Consider the following 24,631-nt stretch of genomic DNA (forward strand, 5'->3'; position numbering starts at 1 on the left):
CTACCAGGCCAGAGGTTAGAGGAGTCAACATTACAAGATGGGATCAACCCATTCGTTCTACAAATGAGAAAACCGAGGCCGAGAGAGATTAGTACTGCCCAAACTCAGAGTCAGTAACCAGAAGTCAGAAATCTCTCTCTCTCACTTGCCACCCCTTCCCCCATCAGCATCCACCAAACAGCAGCATGTCTCTAAGAAGCTGGCTGCTACCTAAGATATCTGTACACTGGACCCTGGTTTCAGCTCTGGCCTTACTTCACAGTAATGTTTAAAAACATTCATCCGTTGTGTAACCTTGAACTAATGGCAACCTGCCTAAACTGACCAGGAATGAGAAGGATAAACAAATACCGGCTGGTCAGGTACTCAAGATCTTTTCACACCAACTAGAGTCTAAATAAAACATGGCTCCTCCCAGGATGTCACAGAGAGACACCTGATGGGCCACCAAAAGCTACCTTCCCAGAATCATCTACACCTGCCACTGCAGTCCTCCCCTAATATCAGAACTCAAAGCAACCATGTTTCATTCCAATTTCCTTTGAAATCAAGGGGGGGAAATTATTCACTGAACAGGTTTTTTAGCAGATTTTTTTTTCAAAATAATTAGGCAAGGTTCCAGAAAACTCAGATGAACTATAATGCCTATAGTACCTTCCAGCTCCACATCCTGAGTTCCTAATCCTAATGCTAAATATTATGAATACTAGTTCTTTAAGCATCCAAAAATGTCTTCTAAGAATCCTAAAATCATCAAAGCACCCAACCTAGCCCTAAATTCCAGGCTTCATTATTGGCGCCAACTGTAAAACCATCACCATTGATTCAAGCTGAAGATTATTATGTGTATGTATGTGTGTGTGTGTATTTCATTTTAATTTCTAAAAATTATACCCATTAAGATCAATCAACCTTAATAACAGCCAGGGTTCTCCAGTATTCCCTCTCCTCCACCCCCATCTTATGTAAAGAAAGACTAGAAAACTAATAAAAACCTGCCTCCACAATTTTTCTCAAACCTTTTATCTTCTCCATAAACGATGAAATATCAAAGGTCTCATTGCAGAGTACTTTTCTTAACAATCTCTTAAAAATTGCTGACATCATAAAGAACTCAAAAGAACCACGAAACACAAAAATTCTAAGCTAGAATACTATTTAGGGTTCATTCTACTCTCTCCATTTCTTGACTATAGGCAATTCTCTAACACACCTCTCTCCCCTCCCCCCTCCAAAAAAAAAGATGAACAGGGAAATGACTCAAAGGAACTAGAATTACAAGCTTAAGCCACAAAGCACAGAAAGATTGATTTTAATATCAAACAGGTGTTCGGTTACCATCTATTCATGCCTGATCATGGCTGGTTTTCACAAACTGCAGCAAAATTCCAGACTGAGTCACAAAGCTTGATATCAAGGGCAAACTCTCACTTCTATTACCCCCATCACCACAACAGAATCAAACTCACAATCTTTTTCTAATGAAAAAAATTTTTTTTTCTTAACTGGGTTTTCAGTTTATTTTGGTATTTCCCTGGAATTTCCCCTCCCAGTCTCTACAAATGGGGGAACTAAAATATGTTCAGCAGAAGGGGTTGTGTCTAGAGTAATTTCAATTTTCATTAAAAATGTACCTCCAAGAAGTCAGAAGAAAAGACTCCAGATCCTGCCCCTACTGAGCTGAGCCTTCCCATTCAGGGGAAAAAAAACTAATGTCAAAAAGTATCTTGCATTAAGGCCTCAGGCACTGATTCATATTAATTGTCTGGAACCTGGACAGAAATAAAGTTACCTCAAAACCTTTGGCTATTTTCCTGTAACAGCAGCAGCTCCATAAATTAGGGCAAGAAACATTTTAAAACAACAAATAAGGATTAGCCAAACAGAATTGCCCTGAAAACCAATCCCATCACAGTCCTCCTATGGAAAGTCCTAAGTCTGTATTGTTCAAACACCCCTTCTTTTCCCAAGTTAGAACCGCCATGGCATTTTCACCAAGGGGGGGAGGGGTAGGCCACATGATTTCCAAAGACAAAAACCTAAGTCAAATAATGAACAAAATGCTTATAAGTATCAGTGAGAAGAAGAGGTGGCTCTCTAAGACAGCCTGAAGACAAAAATTTGGCAAATAAGGAACAAAATGCTTCTATCAGTGGGAAGAAGAGGTAATTCTAAACCAGCCTGAAGATAAAAATAGAAGTCAAATAATGAAAAATGCTATTAAGTAGGAAGAGGTGACTCTCTAAACCAGTCTGAAGACAAAAATATATATCAAATAATGAACAAAATGCTTCTGTCAGTAAGAAGAGGTGACTCTGGAAACCAGTGTGAAGACAAAAACACAAATCAAATAACGAACAAAATGCTTATAAGTATCAGTGAGAAGAGGTGGCTCTCTAAGCCAGCCTGTTCAATTATCCTCAGTTTCCTGACCTATAATCAGTCATCTAGGAGGGGCCTGCCTCAGAAGACACCTTCACGCTCATTCAAGCTCCCAGAGACATCCTAGAAATTATTTCTCCGAGCGGATGGTCATTCTCAGTTTGTTTAAGGGAGGCAGCAGTCCCACAAAGCCAGTGAGCACTGGGCCAGGCCAGCTTTGCTTGCAAGGAATAGGCAAGATTTCCCCCTTTTCCCTCAGCTCTGGGTTCTAGTTAAATGACAGAGGCCATTCATTCCAACCTCAGTATTCTCACTCAAAACAAAGAAAATCTTTTGAGAAGCATTTCAGTTGAAACTTGCATAACTCCTCCAGTGGAGAAATCCTCCCTGGCCTTGCGTAATACCTCGAAAGAGCCATATTACTGCTTGTGAAATCTCCTTAGTGCCACAGAGAGGCCAGTCATCTGCAGGCAGGGCCCAATGATCAGACACCTCCTGGAGGGAGAGACAGACAGCCCCAGCAGACAGCCCCAGCAGCAGCGGCAGCGGCAGAGGCCCAGCAGCCTCCCCCCTCCCCTCCTCCTCCTCCCCCTCCCCTCCTCCTCCTCCTCCTCCTCCTCTTCCCTCCATTCTAAGGTGGCTCTGGAGGGGGAATCCAGGATCGGGGGGAGAGGGGAAGAAGCCCCCCCCAAAGGCTTCTGGGATGGAGCTGGAGAGCCAGCAGCCCCTGCCTGTGTTCTATTTAACCCAGACTTCCTTACACTGGATATCCTGTCTGCTATTTCAATGGCCTTACTCAACATTTCAGACAGACATTACACAAACCGGCTGGTGAAAAGGTTGAGAAACCAAGTAGCAGTCCAAGTGAATGACCTTATTCTTCAAAGTGATACCACTGACAGAGAAAAAAAGTGAACAAGAACCCAAGGAGAGAGGTGGAAGCAAGGCCCCAGGGCCGGCAGTTTCCCCCCACCCCAGGAAAGCTCAGAGGCCACAAGCCAAGGGGACAGAGAGCCCAGAGGGCCACTCCCCAGAGAGGGCCTATGGCCTCACTCAGGGAGACAGATGGAGAATCTGTCTGTCCAGAAATCCTACAAAGCCAGGCTGCCCAGGGCTTCCTGCCTCCCCAGGCGGCTGCAGGAGGGCGGGAGCACAGCAAGGCCAGAGGCTGGGCCAAGGACTGGCTCCCTTCCTCCTTATCTCCAAGTTGCTCCATGGAAAATACAATTACAGCTTTTAAGATGCGGCTGCCCCTGGGTGCCACCCCTCCACCCTTTTCGGAAAAGCCAAAGCGGCAGTTTGGGAAGGCCCCATTAGCATTGATTTTCCTATCAGTTACCATTACAACATCAGCCAAATCAAATTCACAGCAACAACCGGGTGGCTTTGGTATGGAAGGCATCCATCCCCAGCCTTTGGAGCTGCCCAGTTTAAATAAGAATCCAAAGAACAATCACTCCTATAAAAATTCAAGGCTGCCAATTTACATGGGGGCTCCATGTTCACCCAAATTTGCATCCAAAAAACAAATGAAAGCCCAAAGCACAGCAGAGGAATATCATTCATCCCCCCCACCACCACCAAGTGCTCAGAGACAGTCGGTTTCCCCCCTTCTCCCTCTCCCATTCTCCTCCCCTGGTCCCCAGGCCCTTTTTTTATTTAAAGCTACTCAGTAGGGGAATGATCAAAGGGGCCTAGTCAAATTTAAAGTGTTCTAGAAATGACTGAGACTAGTTTTAAAACTTCTATGAAACTGAGTGAACAAGAGAAATGATCTTAAAAAAAAAAAAAGAAAAGAAAAGAAAAACCTCCAAAATAATTTGCTCAGCTCTGTATGAGATTTCTGGGTCACTCAAATGGCATGTGAGATGGGTTGGACCAGAATGACACCCACTTTCTAGATGAGGACTCCCAGGCTTAAAAAAATCAAATTATTTGCACAGAACCAGTTAGGAATGTCGGATTTTTTTTGTCTTCAGGTCCTGGGCTCTTCTAATTGAGAGAAAGACCTAGACTTTGTATGAACTCTGGGTTGTGAAGAACAGAGGAAAACAAAGGGCAGCTTCTACCCAATTCAAGTGAGCAGGGCCTTCCCTTCAATTAGCTCTAGTTTAAAAATCTGAACAGAAGTGAATTGAGCAGGTGGAGGGGGGGAGGGGAAGCTTCAATTTCTAATCTCTTTCATAGTTTCTACATTTTAAAAGTCTTCATTTTTCAAGCTCTCTCACTAGCCTAACCCCTCCCCCTCCTTTATTTCTGTTTACCTCCTCCAGGAAGAAAAGTTTCCAAGGAAATATTAAAGAGAAAAGAAGACCTCCAATCCCCTCTCTCCTCCTCCTCCTCCATTCCCCAAAGTATCTGGATAAAATATTAAAAAAACAAAAAAAAAGAGTTGGGATAAAACCCACATAGCCTTTTTTTTTTTGGACAAAGTTCTCTTTAAAGGGCTATTGATGAACCTTATTCCAAGCCTCTCACCCCAAATCAATTCATTTTATTAACTGCTGATATTTTATAATCGGCCTAAAGGTATTAAGGAATTCCCATTTCTATTACTATTTGAAGGGTAACAAAACACTTTCTTTACGACCATCTGAAAGGCAGAGAAGGAAAAGCTTGATCATACCCATTTTACAGCTGAAGCAATTGAAGTAAAATTTGCCCATGGTCACAAAACTAGTGTGAAAAGACTGAGTTGGAACTCAGCTATGTGGACTGGAGCTTGGGGGCCTCCTTTGAAAAGGGATCCTTTTTCTGACCTACTTTCTCTAAGAATTTGGGGAATCATCTGGAGGGTGTGTACACAGTTAAAATAAAACAAAACACAAATTTTACTCGATATTTCTGCTGCAAAGAATACTGAAGTCAGGAGAGACAATAACCATTTCCTGTTTCTTGAATAACCAGACATCATATTCCTGCCATAGGAAGAGAGAAAATAGCCCAAACCTCAAAGTTGGAGACACAGGCCACACATATCTCCCCCTGTCACCATCGGAAAAGTGGTAGCACCCTGTGACATTGTCAGGGACCCAGTGGGTTTCTGAGACAGATTCAAAGAGCCAAGACAGCAGCATGCACTTCCACTCCCAGGGCAAACCTGTCTCCTCTTTGAATTGCTAGCACTCTGCTAAAAACTCCAAAGTCAAATTCGGCTACTGGATCAGCAAGAGAAAAAAAAAAAAGTAGGGGTGAATGGCATCAAAGGGGACTGACCTGCATTCTAGAATGACTTCCCTCTTGACCACAAGCAAAACCCCTAATAGCATCATTGGGGTCTAAGAAGAGCCTCTTCCCCTTCCCTCATAACCCACCCACAAACATTCTACACTCATTAAGAATTAACCTCCTCACCCCGATTATGACTTGGGAAATTACAGAATAAGGAACACACAGGAAGGGAGAAAAAATAATGACTTTGCTTCCCTTTCCAACCTACAGTTGCAGGAGCAGTTCCAAGGGGAAGAAAAGGAAAGACGTAGGAGTCCGGACTGCACCCCAATTCTCTCACAACAGGGCCTCTTGTGCCCTGGAAAGTCAATTGAGCTGCATGGGCTGGTAAATCAAGGATCTGCTCCCAGGCTGGAAAGAAGAGCCATCTCAAGTTTGTGGTTTTCTGACCTCCTACACATTTTTCATTTTAACAACCACCAGTAAAGGCATCCCACATTAAGTTCAGTGACTCAATTTCCAACCCTGAAAAAAGAAAATTAAATTTGCTTCTGAAAAAATATGGAAGGATTTTCCTTTCTTTTCAACTTATTTCCAAAGCATGGGTTGGAGACTGTGATCTGTGGCACTAGCTGACCAATGGGAACCCCAGTTTCCACCGGTGCCTGAAAGAGGGGTCCTTGCCCCCTTCCTTCATCATTTCAGAACCTCACAAATAAAAGTCACCACCTTCATACAAGTCCTCCTTATGGGATTCAGACACACACCTGGCCCAAACAAAAGCTGCTTCTGTCCAGGACTCGGGCAGCAGCACAATCTGGCCAGGAAGGGGGTTGGGGGGGGGGGGGAGAAGCTCTCTCCTGGGATGGCCCCTGGGTGTGCTCCCTGGCTGGCAAATCAAGGCTTCCAATGCACTTTCAACTGACTCCTATTTCCAAGAAATGAGTAAGACCCAGCACCTTGTAGGTGGTTAATAAATGCTCGATGACTGACAGATCAATGATAAAATCCCCCTGAAAGCTCTAACAAGCTGATACATTTACAGCACATTGTTTCCTTCGCTTTTCCTCTGGGTGATTTAAAATCCCTTTTTTTTTCCCCTAGGGAAGGAAGGAAAGAAAGGTAGAAGACTAATAAAATAGGCCAACAAAAGACAAGTAGGTTTGGTTCCAGTGACCGGCACACTGCCCTGCCCTGCCCTGCCCTCCCAGGAAGGAGCTGGGGCTCCAGGTCACCCCAGCCCAGGGCGCTCACATGGGAGGTCCAAGAGTTAGGGGGCTCTGTCTGCCATCAAGGTGTGGCCTCCCACCACAATGGCTCAGGAGGAGGCCGGAAGATGAGGTGTCCTGCTGGGGGGGGGGGGGCCCAGGTTTCCAACTAGGGTGCCCAGCCACAGGGAGAGGAAGGGGCAGGCAGAGCCAGGCAGGGAGGGCCTGGGCCTACGGGAACTGAGGCTGCGGAGGAAAGGCTGGGCAAAGATGAAGTGAGGTGGCAAGTATTTATTCGGTGCTTTTTTTTTTTCCCTTTCCAGTTTTACCTAGATAATCTCATTCACAAGAATCCTGGGAAGTTAACTTCTAGAGGCATTAATTTACTATCCCCATTTTCCAGAGGAGGAAAACAGACTGAGAAGAGAGTCGTGTGACTGGCCCAGGATCAGGACACCGGTGGCAGAGTCTAATTTTAAAGCCAGCCCACGCCTCCTATAAAATGTGGCCTCTTCCCACTACCCCGGGCTCTCCCCTCCCCCACCTTCAAGGATCCCAACCCAGGGGGAAAAAAAAAGCAAACTTATCTTGTGCAAGAGGAAGCCAGGGGAGAAGTGGAGAGCCAAGAAAAGAACCGGGAGGGGAGCAACACAAAGCCTAAGGAATCAGTAAATGAGCTCAGACTTGGGAAAAGGCCTTCCCTCTCCTAGTTTCTCAAAGATCCCCTCGTGGGTGCACTCTGGGCCTGGAAAGCCAACTGCCCTGCCGCTGTCATTCTGGACTCTGGAGGGCCACAGCCAGGGTCCCGAGAGCAGGTAGGGCCATATTGTTTGCCGGCTCGCCCCCAGCTTAGAAACCAGCCAGAGCTATCGGGCCAGGGTAACCCCCAAGTCTGGGCTCCATCAACCCCAACCTCCTGAACTATGTGGCTTTTACCAAGTGAGTCCTGCTTGGGACTCAAACCCTCCACCACAGTCCTAGACCAAACCAACCCAAGTAAAAAAGAAATACCACAAACATACATACAAACCCACATACAAGCAAATATGCAAAAATCTCACACGCCCTCCTCTCACAAAAGAGCCTCCTTCCTAGACACCCGTGGGCTCGGACGACCTAGAAATTATTCCAGTGTGATTTGCCTCTGGCAGTAGTCTAGGAGAGCCCATTTGAATACATCCACAATTCTCTGCAAACTGACAAGCCAGGCCAGCCCCAACTCTGGCTGCTCAGAAGGGAGAAAGCCAAGGGGGAAAGGAAGCTTAAAGGGGAAGGGGGGGTAACTTCAAACCCCCACCATCAAAACGTTGACATGGAGCCAAACGCATGCCCGCCTGCCCCACCAACCGCAGCCAACTCCATTTCTGAAACTTCTCCCACTTCTGAAGGTGACAATCCATCTGGAGCCCAGTTCAACCATCTTCCCCACAAGCAGGTTTCCCACCACAATCCTCCACCGCCCCCCCCCCCAAGCTCCCACTGGCCGCCCCATCTCCCTCCTCCCCAAACCCAGGGACACGTCCACCCAGGCCAATCTCAACCTGCCACCGGAGTAAGGGCCTGATTAGCTAAGGATAGACAAACCATTAAAAACACATCCACCTCCAACTAGAAGAGATAATTTGCCTCATTACAGCAGCCCTCCTACAATGGTTCTGACACTCAAACTGGAGGAACTCCCGGAGAAACTGGGGTGGAGAATCTATTCACAGATTTAGAAGAAAAAAAAAAGTTTGATGCAATAGTTGAATTAATTAGGCCTCCCAAGAATAGCTGAACGCCAAGGCAGCATTTTCTATGTGCAATTTAATAAGGCTGGATCCTTAAAAGAAAAGTTACAAATACTTGAGGGGTGGGGAGGGAGTGTGAAGGGTGCATTGAAAAGTTAATGAGAATCTCAGTGAATGGTCCAAGTGTCTAATGGGTCTGCAGATCGGCCACAACCCGAGACTCCTGCAGGATCACACAAATACTCCAACCCTCAGCAAACAACAGAGCTGTATTGTCCAAAGGGCTTTCAGTATCACCCTTTTCTGTATTTCAGAGAGAAAGGGAGGGAGGGAATGAAATCCTTGTAGTTCAAAACAAATGGCAGGCCCCTGGGTTATTCAGACATTCTGATGGGACTCGGGAGCTCCTGGAGCCGGTGGCTTTGGTGCCCACTGATTAGGATGGCTGCCAGGTGCCAAACAGATCTCTCTCCCCACACAGGGAGGGAATGCTGGGATCCACATACTGGCAGACAGGCCCAGCAGACTAACGAGAGTCCATAACTGGAGGCAGGAGGAGTCTGGAAGTCTGGCTTTGCCACTGACTCCTATGCAACCTTGGACACCACACCTGCCTTACTTGCAGTTTCTCCACCTTTGAAAGGGAAGGATTAACTGGCACAGGGAGGGAAAGAAGCCCCCAAATTCATGGGACTCAGCCATCTGGAGAGACAGGATGGCTGCCCCTCTCCTTACCCGAAACACACATTGTCTGACTTACGTGAAATCTACTATTTTTAAGACTAAAAGTCAACCCCTGCTGGGCACCTCTAAGTCTCTGTCCAGAGTTTCTTCCATCTTACAAGCCCTCCTAATTTAACGAGGGCTGACTGATTTTAATTTTGTAACATTTAAGGTTATGTGTGTTTTAAAAAAAAAAAAATTCTATCAAGTCTATCAAGAGGTCCTCCTCTACCACTTGCTTATCTTTGCCACTGCCAAGTACCCTGGGCAAAGTATTTACATTGAACGCATGATGCATTTTACTGACACAAGGCTGTAGGATTTTAACAAACTGACCCCCCGAGGGGTGGGGGCAGGGAGAAGAGACGGAGAGAGACAAAGAGAGAGACAGGAAACTCAGAGACAGAGACACACACACAGAGAGAGGGACAGAGAGATAGGAGAGACACACAGAGACAAAGAGAGCAAACACAGAGACAGAGATGAAGAGAGAGACAGAGAGGCAGGAGAGACCCGCAGAGAGACAAAGAGGCAGCAAACACAGAGACACAGGAGAGACAGACAGACAGAGAGACAAAGAGAGAGACAGGAAACAGAGACACACACACACACGGAGACAGAGACATATCCTGGGAGTATCTAAGGTGGCTTAGAAGAAGGAAGGGCAGAGACATATCCTGGGAGTATCTAAGTATCTTAGAAGAAGGAAGGGCAGAGAAGAGGAGCTGAGTTTCATATCCAAGACTTGAGGAATTAATACTGAAATGATCCAGATTCTTTCTAGACTTCAAACGGGTCCTATCGGAGGGGGAAGAGGACCCCGTTTAACAGGGAAGTGATCCAGAGTCTTTCTAGCTCTGGACAGGACCTATCAGATGAGGGGAAAGGGCCCCGTTTATAACAGTGAAATGATGCAGATTCTTTCTTAGCCCTGGGCTGGTCCTATCAGACATGGAATAGTGAAATGTTCCAGATTCTTTCTAGCCAGGAAGAGAAAAGGACCCAGTTTAATAGGGAAATGATCCAGATTTTTTCCCCCCCTCTGACCTGGACTGTTCCTAGGAGAAACTGAACAGCGAAATGATCCCGTTTCTTTCCCGACCCGGACGGGTCCTTATCCGAAAGGGAAGAGGACCCCCGTGGAATGGCGACACGATTCCGTTTGTTTCGGGCCCCGGTTTCACAATGATTTCCCCCCCACCCCCGGAGTCCCAGCCCCGTCCCCGGCGCTAGCGGGCCCCGGGGGCCACTCACCCTGGGCGCTTTCCGCTTGTACTTGTTGCCGTAGTCGAACTTCTCCTTGAGGTCGTCCAGGCAGCGGCCCAGGCGCGCCTTCTCCTCCTTGGCCGTGTAGTCCTGGCTCAGGAGGATGTAGGCCCTCCAGTTGGCCGAGTCGAAGCCCCAGTGGCAAGTCCTGTTCTCCAGCGCCTTGTGCGAGTGCACCACGAACTTGTGCGGCGGGTACATGAGGCGGCAGTCCAGGCACTGGATGCAGGCGGCGCCGGGCGCCACGTACAGCTCGGGCACCAGCAGCCCCTGGCACTTGCCGAAGCACTCGTGGTAGACGCGGAAGCTGCCGGCCGTGAGCTCCAGCTCCAGGCCGCCCGCGAACTCCTTCTTGCAGCGCGGCGGGCAGGCGCCGCCGTACAGCAGGGCGTTGCACAGGCGCTCGGCGTCCGTCTTGGTGATGAGGCCGCACGAGGGCGCCGAGAAGGGCAGGATGCCCATGACTTTGAGGATCTCCAGCTGGTCGGCCGTGCAGCGCGAGCAGTAGATGTGCAGCTCGTCGCACACCGAGTTGATCTGCTGCAGCGTGAAGTCGCGCAGCACCGAGTTGAGGATCTGCGGCAGGCACAGGCGCTTCTCGCCGCCCACCACGAAGCACGAGATGGTCTCGCCCTCCAGCACCGTCTCGCAGCGCTCCGTCGAGCGGTCCGAGGGCATGAAGAAGGGGCCCGGCATGACGGGCGGCGGCGGCTGGATGGGGGGCAGGTGCAGCACGGGCGGCGGCGGCGGCGGCGGCGGGGGCTGCGGCGGCGGCGCGGGCGGCGGCTGCTGCGGGGGCGGCGGCGGCGGGGGCTGCGGCGGCGGCGGCGGCGGCGGCGGGGCCTCGGCGCCCCCCGGGCCCGGCTCCTTGGCGCTCTCCTTCTTGTACATCTCCTGCGCCCAGCGCGCCGAGAAGGCGGCCGGGCCGCCCAGGGAGCTCATGGAGCTCAGGTGGAACTGCTCCAGGGTCTTCTGCAGCCCCGGGTGCGGCTGGAAGCCGCCGCGGCCGGGCCCCAGCGCCTCCATGGCGCGCTCCGGGGGCTCGGGGGCCCGCGCCCGCTCCCGGCTCAGGCCGCGGCCGCCCCCGCCGCCGCCTCCCCCGCCGCCTCCGCCGCCGCCGCCGGAGCCAGCGCTAGAGCCGGAGCCAGCGCCGCCCGCGCCGCCGCCGCCGCCGGAGCCGGAGCCAGCGCCACCCGCGCCGCCAGCGCCGCCGCCGCCGCCGCCGGCCCGAGCCCCCCGGCGGCGCCCGCGGCCCCGGCCCCGGCCCAGCCCGGCCCCGGGGTCCCGGGGAACCAGCCCCGGCGGCTGCTGGCAAATCACGGCCCCGGCGGCTTCGCCCTCGCCCCCTCCCGGGCGGTAGGGGTAGGCTGCCGCGGGGAGGGGGTAAGGGTCCCGCCGCTGCTGCTGCTGCTGCTGCTGCTGCTGCTGCGCGCCCGGGGCCGGCGCCACCTCCACATCCACGCGCCCCGCGCCCCGCCCGCCGCCGGGGCCCCCCGCGCGCCCCCCGCGCGCCCCCCGGGCTCTAGGCGCGGGGCATACCCCGGCGCGCGCCGCCAACGCCAACGCCAAGGCTCGCGGGGCCGCCGGGGCTCGCGGAGCGGGGCGCGCGGGCAGGGGCCGGGGCCGCCGGGGCCGCCTGGGCGGGGGCCCGGGCCGGGGCCGGGGCCGGGGCCGCGAGGCGGGAATCTCCGGCGCGGACGCGGGCGCGGGGCCCGGCGGCGGCGGCGGCGGCGGCGGTTCGCGGCGGCGCCCCGGGCGCTCCCGGGCTGGCCGGGCCCCGGCCCCGCCGCTGGAGGGCCGCCTCACGGCCCCCGCCCGGGGCCTCCCGCCGGCCGCCGCCCGCCGCTCCGGCTCCTCCCGCTGGCGCTCGGGCGGCCCGGCCGGCTCAGGGCGATGCGCGGCGGGCGCGGGGTCGGCGGCGGCGGGCCGGGCGGCCGAGACTGGGGCCGGCGGCGGCGGCGGCGCAGGAGGGCGAGCAGGCGGCGGCGGCGGCGGCGGAGGCGGCGGCGCAGGAGCAGCAGCAGCAGCAGGCGCAGGAGCAGCAGGAGCAGCAGGCGGCGGCGGCGGCGGCGGCGGCGGCGCGGGGCTGCGGGCGCGCAGTACACATCCTCTCGCCTCGGCGCTCCGGCTCGGACTGAGAGAGCGCCTCGCGCTGAGCTCATGCCGCCGCCGCCGCCGCCGCCGCCGCCGCCGCCGCCGCCGCCGCCGCCGCCGCCGCGCGCCGCTCGCCCCGCCCCCTGCTCCCCCGCCCGCGCGCTGTTTGTTGCTGTCTGCCTCGGCCCCTGGCCCCGGGCCAGGAATGGGACCGGCTCCCCGGGCTGGGCGCTTCCAGGAACGGCCGCCCCCTCCCCCTCCCCGCCTCCCCGCGCGCCCGCCCGCCCGGCCAGCCTGCAGCTCCCCTCCCCCCGGCCCGGCCCCGGGGGCCGCTGCGCCGCCGCCGCCGCCGCCGCCGCCGCCGCCGCCGCCGCCCGCCGCCGCCGCTGCCGCCGCCGCCGCCGCCCGCCGCTGCTGCTGCTGCTGCCTGCGGGCGGAGCCGGAGAGGGAGCCGCGGCCTGCCCGCCCGCCGGCCCGCCTGCCTGCCCGCGGGGGCCCGGGCCCTGGCCTAGTGTGAGAGACTGAGTGTGTGCGCGTGTGTGAGTGAGTGAGTGTGTGCGCGTGCGTGTGTGTGCGCGCGCGCGCGGGCTGACCTGGGAGAGAAGCCGCCGCCGCACACACACACACACGCACACCCAGTGCCACACAGACTGCGTGCAACACAAAGAGAATGGGAAGGCGACTGGCTGCAGCACTAAGGAAGGAGACACAACTGCGTGCAACACAAAGAAAGGAGACACAACTGCGTGCAACACAAAGAAAGGAGACACAACTGCGTGCAACACAAAGGAGACACAACTGCGTGCAACACAAAAAGAAAGGAGACACAACTGTGTGCAACACAAAGGAGACACAACTGCGTGCAACACAAAAAGAAAGGAGATACAACTGCGTGCAACACAAAGAAAGGAGACACAACTGCGTGCAACACAAAAAGAAAGGAGACACAACTGCGTGCAACACAAAGAAAGGAGACACAACTGCGTGCAACACAAAGAAAGGAGACACAACTGCGTGCAACACAAAAAGAAAGGAGACACAACTGCGTGCAACACAAAAAGAAAGAAGACACAACTGCGTGCAACACAAAGAAAGGAGACACAACTGCGTGCAACACAAAGAAAGGAGACACAACTGTGTACACCGTAAAATGAGAAGACAACTGTACCACACAAAGAAAGACACAACTGCGTGCAACACAAAGGAGACACAACTGCGTACACCGGAAAATGTGAAGACAACTGTACCACACAAAGAAAGGAGACACAACTGCGTGCAACACAAAGAAAGGAGACACAATTGCGTGCAACACAAACAAAGGAGACACAACTGGGTGCAACAACACAAACACAACTGCATACACCGTAAAATGAGAAGACAACTGTACAACACAAAGAAAGACACAACTGCGTGCAACAACACAAAGACAACTGTGTACACCGTAAAATGAGAAGACAACTGTACAACACAAAGAAAGACACAACTGCATGCAACACAAAGAACAACTGCTTGCAACACAAAGAAAGGAGACACCACTGCGTGCAACAACACAAAGACAACTGCGTACACCATAAAATGAGAAGACAATTGTACAACACAAAGAAAGGAGACACAACTGCTTGCAACACAAAGAAAGGAGACACGACTGCGTGCAACAACACAAAGACAACTGCATGCAACATAAAGTGAGAAGACAACTAGGTGCAATACTACGAAAGAAGACAACTGAGTGCAACACAAAGGAGACACAGCAGCATGCAACACAAAATGAGAAGACAACTGTGCAACACAGAAAGAAGACACAACTGCATACAACATTAAATGAGAACACAAGTGTGCAACACAAAGAAAGTAGACACAACTGCATACAACATAAAATGAGAAGACAACTGTGCAACACAAAGTAGACACAACTGCACACAACATAAAATGAGAAGACAACTGTGGGCAATACTAAGAAAGAAGACACAACCACACACAACATAAAATGAGAAGACAACTGTGCAACACAACTGCGTGCAACACAACTACACAAGACAACTATGTGCAACACAAAGAAAGACACACAACCAAGTGCAACACAAAGGGGAGACATAATGCATCTATGCAACAAAAAGTGAGGAGATGCAACTGTGTGCAGCACAAAGCAAAGAGACAGCCTGGCCCAGGACACACAACTGCATACAACACAAAACAGTATGATGCACCACCAGACTGGAGATACACAAACCCAAACGACTCAAGATAAAAGCAAGGCATACAACTTGGCCTGCAACACAAGATTTAATACCACAACAAAGGAAAGCTGACTACCCCCAACCTTAGGGCTAGGCCAAGCTTATCCTAGCCCACACCACAACACAAAACCTAGCCCCAAACCCAACAAAGAGCCAGTCTGGAGAATGCCCCGCTTAACACACTCCACAACATAGGTGGGGGAAACAGTAAGTGACCACAGCACCACCCCCAACATCTTCCCGAATAGACTCTCCTCACACGCAGAAGGCCCACGACAAGAGTTGCAAGCACTGTCCGTAACATAGAACAGCCCTTAAGATGCAAATAGTAAATTTAACTCCATTGCCTTACAAAAAAACAAAACAAAAAGATACAGTGGACAACAATTGTCTGTTGCTGGGATTGAATATGACATGAGGTGACTTCGGGCCTCGGCCCCCACCTTTCAACCCTCACTACTGTGGTGACCCTCAAGAGTCTCTCGATTTCCCTTCAGTCTTCCAGGGGACTGGGTGAACCTTCTAGGGAAGACCAGTGATGGCCATCATCATGGACCACACAAGACTGCCAAGAGCTCCTATGCTTTCTACCCTCCTCCCCATCCTACCCTTCCCCACTCCTCTGAAGGTTTTTTCCAAGTCCAGAATAACTAAACTCCCAAAGAAGACAGCTCACTGTCACAGACACCACAACCTCTCATCCCAAAATCCATTGGTGTCCTCTAGAACAGACTGTAACACAACAGGGCATGAAAACCTACCCCAATAGGGTCAGGGAACACCATGACCAATCCCTCTTTGATTCTATTCTCTCTCCACAGTTCTCAAGCTTAAATGGTTCACCTGCAAAGTCACAATAACACAACTCTTCCCTATATACAAAACCACAGCTCAGATGACACCAGAGAACAGAGCTCTAAGGTCCCAAATAGCCATCACACGGACACTTGGGGGACTAGAGGTAGAGAGGAGGAGGGTATGGGGGGGGGGGGAGAATAGTAGGATTCTCTGCTAAGAAGGAGCCCTGCCCCAACCTCCTTAGTCCCCTGGTCCTGCCCTATTGCCAGCCCAGGCCCCAGGGAGAGGTGAGTGACAATTCTGCCATCTGCTTCCTCCTGGTCCAGTTTGGCTTCCACAGAAGCAGACCACAGGAGGGGGTGGGGAAGGGGGAGAATGGAGGTGGGGGACTGGGCTGGGCTGGGCCAGTGGTGGGGAGAGCAGGGAGCCAGGCCACAGGGCAGCCTGCCAGGCCACCACGCTGGGCCATGGGGGAAGCCCTGCCTGCCAGCCAGAAAGCAGAGGGCTGCGCCCAATTTGCAAACAAATTTGCATATTTTTTTAAATCAAAAATAAACGCACCGCAACCATAATATTTGCCCAGGCTTGTAATTTCCTTGATAGACGAACAGAACGTTTCTTGTTCAAAATTTCTGGCAAGAAAAAAATTATTTATTTTGTAAAAACTCAGACTCTCTGCCTTTAACAAAGCCCCTGTCCTCTTCCTCTGAATTTGCCAGGGACTTGGAGGGGGACCCAAATCTGGACTTGATTTTAGGTGTCTGGGATTGGATCTCTGTAAAGGATGATAGAAATCCAAGTTGGAGGACATTCTTTATTTGGTTTAATCACTTCCTTTTACAGGTGAAGAAACTGAGACTGTGTTCAAGGTCACAACCCAGATTTTCTGCTATCAAATCATGGTTTTGGCTCTAAGTCATAGTAACACACACACATACACACACACACACACACACACACAGAGCAAGGTGAGAAAACTGAGTTAGGAAACTGTCCTTAGGCAAAAACTTTCTAGGATTTCAATTTCATTACCTCCTTCTCCACCACCACCACTCCCCAAAAAAGAGGGGGAAGCTTATTAACAACGAGGAATAGGAACTCTGTTCCAATATCAAGCCCTTCTTGGGAAGGGGGACGAAAGGAGGGATGAGGGCTGGGATTAATTCCCCACAAGTAATTTCATCTGTGTCGGGAACTAGTAGCCAATGTGGAAGCTCCCTCCATCAATGGCGATGGGCAACTTTTCTGTACCTTAAGGACACAGAGATTAGGAGACCATTATTGTAGAATTACTAAGTATTAGAGGACTATGGGGGTCAGCTCTCTCTCTCTCTCTCTCTGTCTCTCTCTCTCTCTCTCTCTCTCTCTCTCTCTCCCTCTCTCTCTCTCTCTCTCTCTCTCTCTCTCTCTCTCTCTCTCTCTCTCTGTTACATTCCCCAATTTTTAGGAAGCCACCGTGAACAACAGTTGCCAGTTCCTATACTCATTAGCTCTGTAACCTTGGGCTCCTCAGTTAACCTCATCTATTAAATGGGAGTATAATGAGGTTTGCTCTACTCACCCTCCTTGGCTTATGAGAACCTCTCATTATTATGGGTACTTCTTCCAAGGATGCCATTGGAAACCCATCCATGCCCTCTCCTGTGCACCACTAGTTCTCCAGTCAGTTCCCTATTGGGTGGGGGGGGGGGGAGTCCATTCAATTTACTCTGGACATTGCTGGGATATCAATGAAGCACAGAAGCTATCTATTGGTTAACCCTTTTATCTCCCAGTCTGACTCTTTTGCTAGTCATCTTTCTCACCAATCACAGAATAATAGTGGGGGGGGGGGGTTCCCATGCACTTGAGATCCTTAAAAATCTGCTGCTTAATGTTTTTTTGACCAATACAGTGTCCAAAAAGTAATCCATCCTTCTCTTACCTTCCTATTCAAATCTGGACTCAATTTTTTGTCCTTTGATGGATAATATCTGTCTATAAGATAAGTCCTGTTGGACCATTCTATGGGCTATTCATCCAACTGTATACCATAGTCTGGACAATAGACCTTTTTCATCCACTTGGTTATTCCTGTGTGAATAATTCAAATTATTTTAAGTGCTTTTGGATTCAATCTAGTGTTAAAGACGGAAATCACCTCAACATAAAGGAGTGATTCAGCTTTGTTACTGAACACCTCCCCAGTTCTCTTCATAGCCTCTCCCTTTGGATTGGAGGGGTAATGGGTGGAGCAATAAACTCCCCAAACTTCTCTCTATAGAAGATTCAGAATTTTCCAGTTAGTCAACTTCATTTCCCATCAATTCCTTAAGCCTGGTTTCAACTCACATCATCCCACCCTGCTGAGTGCTCTTTGGCAGACCCTCTCTCCTCACCTTTCGGTTTTCTTTTGTGCATTGTCTTCTCCCATTTGATTGTAAGCTCTCTGAAGTTAGGGACTGCCTTTTTCTCCTTCCCCAGGGTGCTTAGTAAGAGCTGATAAATGTTTATTGAGGGTTTTAGAGGGACTTTCACAATGTTATCTACAAACAGATGCAAACTCTTTTGTTAGACCAGAGTGAGGGGTCAGCACATCTGAATGAACATCCCCATTTCCTATGGGCTCCTCGAGGAAGTAGAAATGATTGATGAAAACAAAAATGGGAAAAGTGACTGACCTGGATGGAGAATTTACACAGGAGGCTCATCCTGGAAGCAATACAATACAGTAAGGAGGGCATTGACACAAGTTGGAGGGCACACAGAAAGAAGTTAAAGATATTGGGGGAGAGAGATGCCAAACATTGGAGGAAAATCGTGAATTTTTTTATTACAATACCATCACCAAAAAAAAAAAGAAAGAAAGAAAAATGATGACAGAAAATGTTATTAATCACCAACTCACACTCCGTGTTGGGCTCAGAAGTCAGGAAGAACCAAGTTCAAATTCAGTCCCAGACACAACCAAATGGTGTGGTCCTCCACAAGTCATTTAACCTCAGTTTCCTTATCTGAAAAATGGAGACATAGTACATACCTACCTTGGGCTATTATGAGGATAATACAAGATAGGATTTGTCACATTTTAAAATTAATGCCATATTTACAAGAATTGTTATGAGTTGCTTGGAAAGAGATTTGGTGAAACTAAAATCCCTAGAAAAACATGTGTTGTTTTTATTTTTATTTCATCATCTGTTATAAGAAGGGGGTCAAAAGATTCTTTGGAATCCTTTTCAGTTTTTAATTCAGTGATGCTGGGTTGCGTGGAGGGGAGAGAGGGGAGAGAGAGAGAGAGAGAGAGAGGAGAGAGAGAGAGAGAGAGAGAGGCAATGATGGAGGAGATCTGGATTCTAGACACCTTAACTTGGTGGGTGTTTGGGTGAGTGAGACACACTTTCTCCCCTTGGTTGGAAAGATCAACAGAGATAAAGAATTAGAAAGCTCTTTGCAAATAGTACTTTGGGATTTTGGTTTTGTTTTACTTCAGGGTATTCAATTTAGGGATTTAATCCACTATCTCGGTTTTCCTTTAACTTTTCAGTTCAAATATAAGCCCTCTGAGGGATTCCACTGTTTTGTCTTTGTTTTTGTTTTGCTTTGTTATGTTTTGTAGCCTGCCCACACAAAAGGGAAGTGGTTTGAATACTGAGGGGATGAGTCAGGAAGAGGCTTCTTCCTAAATACAAATCAGGTCTTTAGACACTAGTTTGAGTGACCCTGGCCAAGCCACTTCACCTATTTGCCTCAAATCCTCATCTGTAAAATGAAGTAAAGAAGAAAATGGCAAACCACTCCAGTATCTTTGCCCAGAAAACCCCAAATGTGGTCATGAAGAGTTGTAACAGGACTGAAAATGACTTAACACATTATTTCAATTCTCTTCGCTCATGTTCAGCTGATCACCTCGACCATATGCCTCACTACTGCCCCTTGGGTGACTCTTTTTTTTTTTACAAGGCAATGGGGTTAAGTGGCTTGCCCAAGGCCACACAGCTAGGTAATTATTTAGTGTTTGAGGTCGGATTTGAACCCAGGTACTCCTGACTCCAGGGCCGGTGCTCTATCCACTGCGCCACCTAGCCGCCCCTGCCCCTTGGGTGACTCTTAATTTGCTTTCTTCAGGAATTATAATATCCTATTTTGTTAGGTTTTATAACACCACCAAAAGTCTACAGTCTACTGGGGCTCAAAAGATGGATCCTCCATTGAGGGGGAATGCGTAAAACAATTGCAACACCCAAAGGCAATGGGAAATCAACTGATGCAAAATGGAGTAAACAGAACCAAGAACAAAATACACAAAGATTGCACAGTAGAAATGAAAAGGACAAAAGCAAAATAATTGAAGTCAACTGCTCCAAAATCATGCTTCCGAGCTTGCCCAAAAACATGATGGAAGGAAAAACATCCCCTTACCTCTTTGTAGAGCCACAGGACATCTAACTTTCTTCTTTGTTATTTTCAGGTATGGTTCCTTGGGAAATGACATGGGTCAATGAACTAGAAAATGATAAGTGATACAAAAGTAAAAGACATCGATAACAATTTATATTCTAAAAATGAGGAGTAGTCTGGTGAGGAGAATAGAGAGGATTGTTTTTGAAGCTAGGAAGATTTAGGTTCTAGTTCCATCTCTGCCACTTTTGGGGTCTGGGACCCCGAGCAAATCACCTAATCTCTGAGTACTCCTTAGCAACTGTGGACAAAGACATCAACCTGCATTGGAAGTGAGAATTTCTTTATCTAGGAATTATATTTATATTTATTTTATATATTATTCTATGTTTATTTTATTTAGATCAATGAAATGTTTTATTCCCCATCACTTTTTTTTAAATGAACCTTCATGACCTTCACATTAACAAAGTTAACAAAAAAGGAAAATGACAAAAATTGAAGGGGCTGTGGGACAACAGGCCTATCAAAGACTTTGAATTGGAATAGCCATTCTGGAAAGTAATTTAGAACTTTGCCTCAAAAGTTACTAAACTATGCATTTGATTTAATTCAGCTATACCACTACTAGATCTATTCCAAATGAAATGAAAGAAAGAGAAAAGGACTTACTTCCACAAAACAATATTTATAGCAACTCATTTTGTATTGGCAAAGAACAAGAAACTAAGGGGGTGACTGTCTATTGGGGAATGGAAAGCAAGTACATAAATGTAATGGAATATCCTTTTGTTGTAAGACATAATGAAAAGAATGATTTCAGAGAAACCTGAAATGATTTGTAAGTGAATTGATAAAGAGTAAAGTGAATGGAATTAGGAGAATAATTTATACAATAATGACAAGATTGTAAAGACAAGCAATTTTGTAAGATTTAAGAACTCTAATCAATACAAGTAATCAATTAACATTCATGAGGAGGATCAGGAATGAAGTATATTCTCACCTTCTGATAGATGGATGCTGAACTCAGGTTGCAGACTGAGACATACTTTTTGTCCATGGCCAATATAGAAATTTGTTTTGCTGCATTTGTTACAAAAGTTTTCCTTTAGGAGTAAAAAAGAGATTTTTGTTATTTGAAAAAAAGTAAATTTTAAAAATGAATCTTTGTCATGGGGGCGATGATCAACCTTGATGGACTTGTTCATCCCTTCACTGCAACAACCAGGGACAATTTTGGGCTGTCTGCAATGGAGAATGTCATCTGTATCCAGAGAAAGAATTATGGACTTTGAACAAAGACCAAAGACTATTACCTTCAAATTGGGGGGGGGGGGATGTTATATTATTATGTAATTTTATTTTCTCATACTTTATTTTTCTTCCTTAAGGATATGATTTCTCTGTCATCACATTCAACTGAGATCAATGTATAACATGGAACCTATGTAAAGACTAATGCCTTCTGTGGAGGATGGGGGGAGGGAAGCAAAAATGGGGAAAATTGTGAAACTCAAAATAAATAAAATATTTCTTTTAAAAAATGGACCTTTTGGGGCGGCTAGATGGTGTAGTGGATAAAGCACAGGCCTTGGAGTCAGGAGTACCTGGGTTCAAATCCGGTTTCAGACATTTAATAATTACCTAGCTGTGTGGCCTTGGGCAAGCCACTTAACCCCATTAGCCTTGCAAAAATCTAAAATAATAATAATAATAATAATAATAATAATAATAATAATAATAATGGACCTTTGTTTAAGTTTGGAGTCACTAAAAAACCTTTGTAATTTCTCAAAGGCAATCTAGCCTGTTCTATTCAAATCAAATTATGCAATTGCTGTATCTGCCCAAGATAAACTGATGAAGAAAGGTGGATATAGGAGTCTGGTCAAAAGGCATTCTTCATCTTTTTGGTTTTTTTCTGGGTACATGATTAGATCAAAAGCTTTTAAATTATCATGGATCTCACCCCAGAGGTTCATGCAAAGTTCCAGGACTTGATGACCTCCACCTAATGTCATCTTCCATGTCATGGTGAGGAAGACTTTCAATGCCTGGCTATTTATGCACTGGATAACTAAGGGTGCAAGCTAAGAGAAGACAAAATCCCTTTAAAAATGATTTTAAATGTAACAGCCATCAACCAAGATAAAGTCCTTTGCAATCTGGTAAGATCTGACCCACCTTCCCAGGTTTACTTCACATTCTTCATGCTACAGAGAAGCTGGTCTATTTGCTGTTTTCCATGCATAACATTCCATCTCCTATTCTGGTGCCTTTGTGCAGGCTGTTCCCTCTTGCCTGGAGCACATTCTCTCCTTTTCTTAGGACATCTAACTTCCCTCAGATCAAGGGCCATCTCCTACAGGGAGTCTTTGCTAATTCACCTTCCTCCTGTTGCTAATACCTTGCTCAGCCTCAGAAATGACTCTGTAAGTATTTGGTGTATGATTTGTATTTAATTTTCCAGGCACCTTGCCTCAATAGAACATAAACTCTTTGGAGACAGAGAGTCTTTTTTGTTGTTGCTTTACACTTCCCCCACCTATTGACTAACAAACACTCACTAAAGACGGAATGTGTGTGTAAATATTCAATTATGTATATATGTGCATATGTGTATTTATTCACAATCACAGGCCAGCTAGGTGGCACAGTGAATAGTGCACTGGCCTTGGAGTCAAGAGGGTGGGAGTTTGAATCCAGTCTCAGACATTTGATGCATACTAGCTGTGTGGCCTTGGGCAAGTCACTTTACCCTTTCTGCCTTGCAGCCAGGGCCATCTCCAGACATCCTGATTCATATCTGGCCACTGGACCCAGTTGGCTCTGGAGGAGAAAGTGAGGCTGGTGACCTAGCACAGCCCCCCTCCCCAATCCAATTCATGTTCTTGTCATGGTGTCACCTCCCTGATGTCATGGTCTTCTTAGAAAACAAAGGACAAAGCCTCAACAATAAACACACACAGACAATGTGTGCATCATGTGAATGTACATACAGACACATATTCACACCTTGTGTGTGCATGTGTATGTGTGAGATGAGAGCATAGGGGAGATACTGAATCCTTTTAGAGAGTTGCCCTCCCCAAAAAGTGTGAGATTAGACAAGTTGGTACTTAAACAAATCTGGGTACAATAAGTGGCCATCAGGGAGGAGATGGGGCCCTGGAGACCCCTCCTCTGACCCTCTGGAGATAAGATCTTGAAGGGGAGTGTCTAGCCTCTCTATCATTCAATCTCACAAGGCTTCTCAGAAGCAGAGTTTAAAATGGAAATTGTGTTGGTCGAATCCATGATAACTGATGTTTATATTGCTTTAAAGTTTGCAACCACTTCAAATGCTTTCTTTCCTTTAGGATTTCACAAGGGCCCCACATAGACAATATTATTGGTATTGCTATGCTTCTCCATCAGTCCCATTTCACAGATGAGGAAAGTGAGGCTCAAGCACCAGGTAGAGACTAGCCCCATGGCTTTCAAGCCAGTAAGGTCAGAGGTAGAATTCGAACCCAGGTGGCTCAGGGGAAGGACTGTCCTGCATTCATCCAGAAAAGTCCAGGCTTACATGACTGTGAGTGGGAAGTCCCCCCCGCCCCCGAAAGAGTTTTGGAGAGCAACCCCAAGCAAACCAAGGATGGCAAAATGAATGAGAGTAGAAAGAGGTTCGTCTTCATTGGGTATTTGGGGCTCTCAGGAGTCTTTGCAAAGGTCTGCCGGGACTTAAAGGTAGCAGTCCCATCCAGAACCTGGAAAGTCAGGAGAAAGCCATTTGGAGAAACTGAGTCAACCCTGAGACAATCTTGTGCTCTTCCTCTCTACAACTGGAAGCAAAGGCAGATGCTGGAACGCATCATTGGAAATATGGAGAGCAGTATCCAGACTTGAAAAACTGACAGTTTTCCCATTGCAAAAACATGGACTATCTCTCTCCCACACTCTAGTGCTTTTTTGCGGCGCTGCGGTAATAGGCCTCATTATTTAAATACACTTACAGCTGGTCTTCACTTTCTTCTTGTTCCCTTCCAGGAGAAAAATCCAGTTTTATTCCAAACATCAGCTGCCTACCCGCCCTCCTCCTCTTTTTCTTCCTCCTTTCTTCTCTTTCTCCCTCCTTCTCCTCTATCCTTCTCCTCTTCCTTTCTTCTACCTTTCTCTCTTCCCCTACCCCTTACTGGTCCTCCCAATTCCTTTGATTGTTCATTTGCTTTTAACAAAATAAAAGAAAGTAAAAGGGGTTTTTTAAAGTTCATTTTCTTGGAAGGCAAAATTCTAAATAAATTCTAAATGCAATCCCTCCTCTTTTTTCCCTAGAGATTTTCTTTATTTACGTTCTCTTCCTCCTCCTCCTCCTCCTCCTCCTCCTCCTCCTCCTCCTCCTCCTCCTCCTTCTCCATTTTGCCCACATTCTTGGGAAGGAATCGGGAGATTTTAAATGCGCTATTTCTTTGTCTGGTCTTGCTATCCCAATTTTTTTAATTGGCTTATATTTTTAATGTGAGCAATCAGGATTAAGTGACTTGTCCAGGGTCATACAGTAAGTGTCTGAGCCCAGGTCTGAGCCCTGAAATCAGGCCTTCCTGACTCCAAGGATGGTGTTCTACCCTAATTGCCCCAATCCTGGAGATTTTCTTGCTAG

At 48.2% G+C, this 24,631-nt stretch overlaps 1 protein-coding gene across 5 annotated transcripts in view; it reads right to left on the minus strand.

The window, feature by feature from the left end:
* The window catches only part of SKI (SKI proto-oncogene), a 132,994-nt gene extending 121,452 nt beyond the window's left edge, over positions 1-11,542 (minus strand). For 3 of the 5 annotated variants that reach the window (XM_074218702.1, XM_074218700.1, XM_074218701.1), the window contains exon 1: positions 10,469-11,209. In XM_074218702.1, coding sequence (XP_074074803.1) covers positions 10,469-11,176 — 708 coding nt within the window. In that variant the 5' untranslated portion in view covers positions 11,177-11,209. Of the gene's footprint in view, positions 1-10,468 lie in introns of all 5 variants that reach the window. The other 2 variants (XM_074218703.1, XM_074218699.1) reach the window with 2 other exon arrangements.
* Between the last annotated feature and the right edge of the window lie 13,089 nt (positions 11,543-24,631).

This window comes from Macrotis lagotis, chromosome 1 (assembly GCF_037893015.1).
Source record: "Macrotis lagotis isolate mMagLag1 chromosome 1, bilby.v1.9.chrom.fasta, whole genome shotgun sequence".
Classification (NCBI taxonomy): domain Eukaryota; kingdom Metazoa; phylum Chordata; class Mammalia; order Peramelemorphia; family Peramelidae; genus Macrotis; species Macrotis lagotis.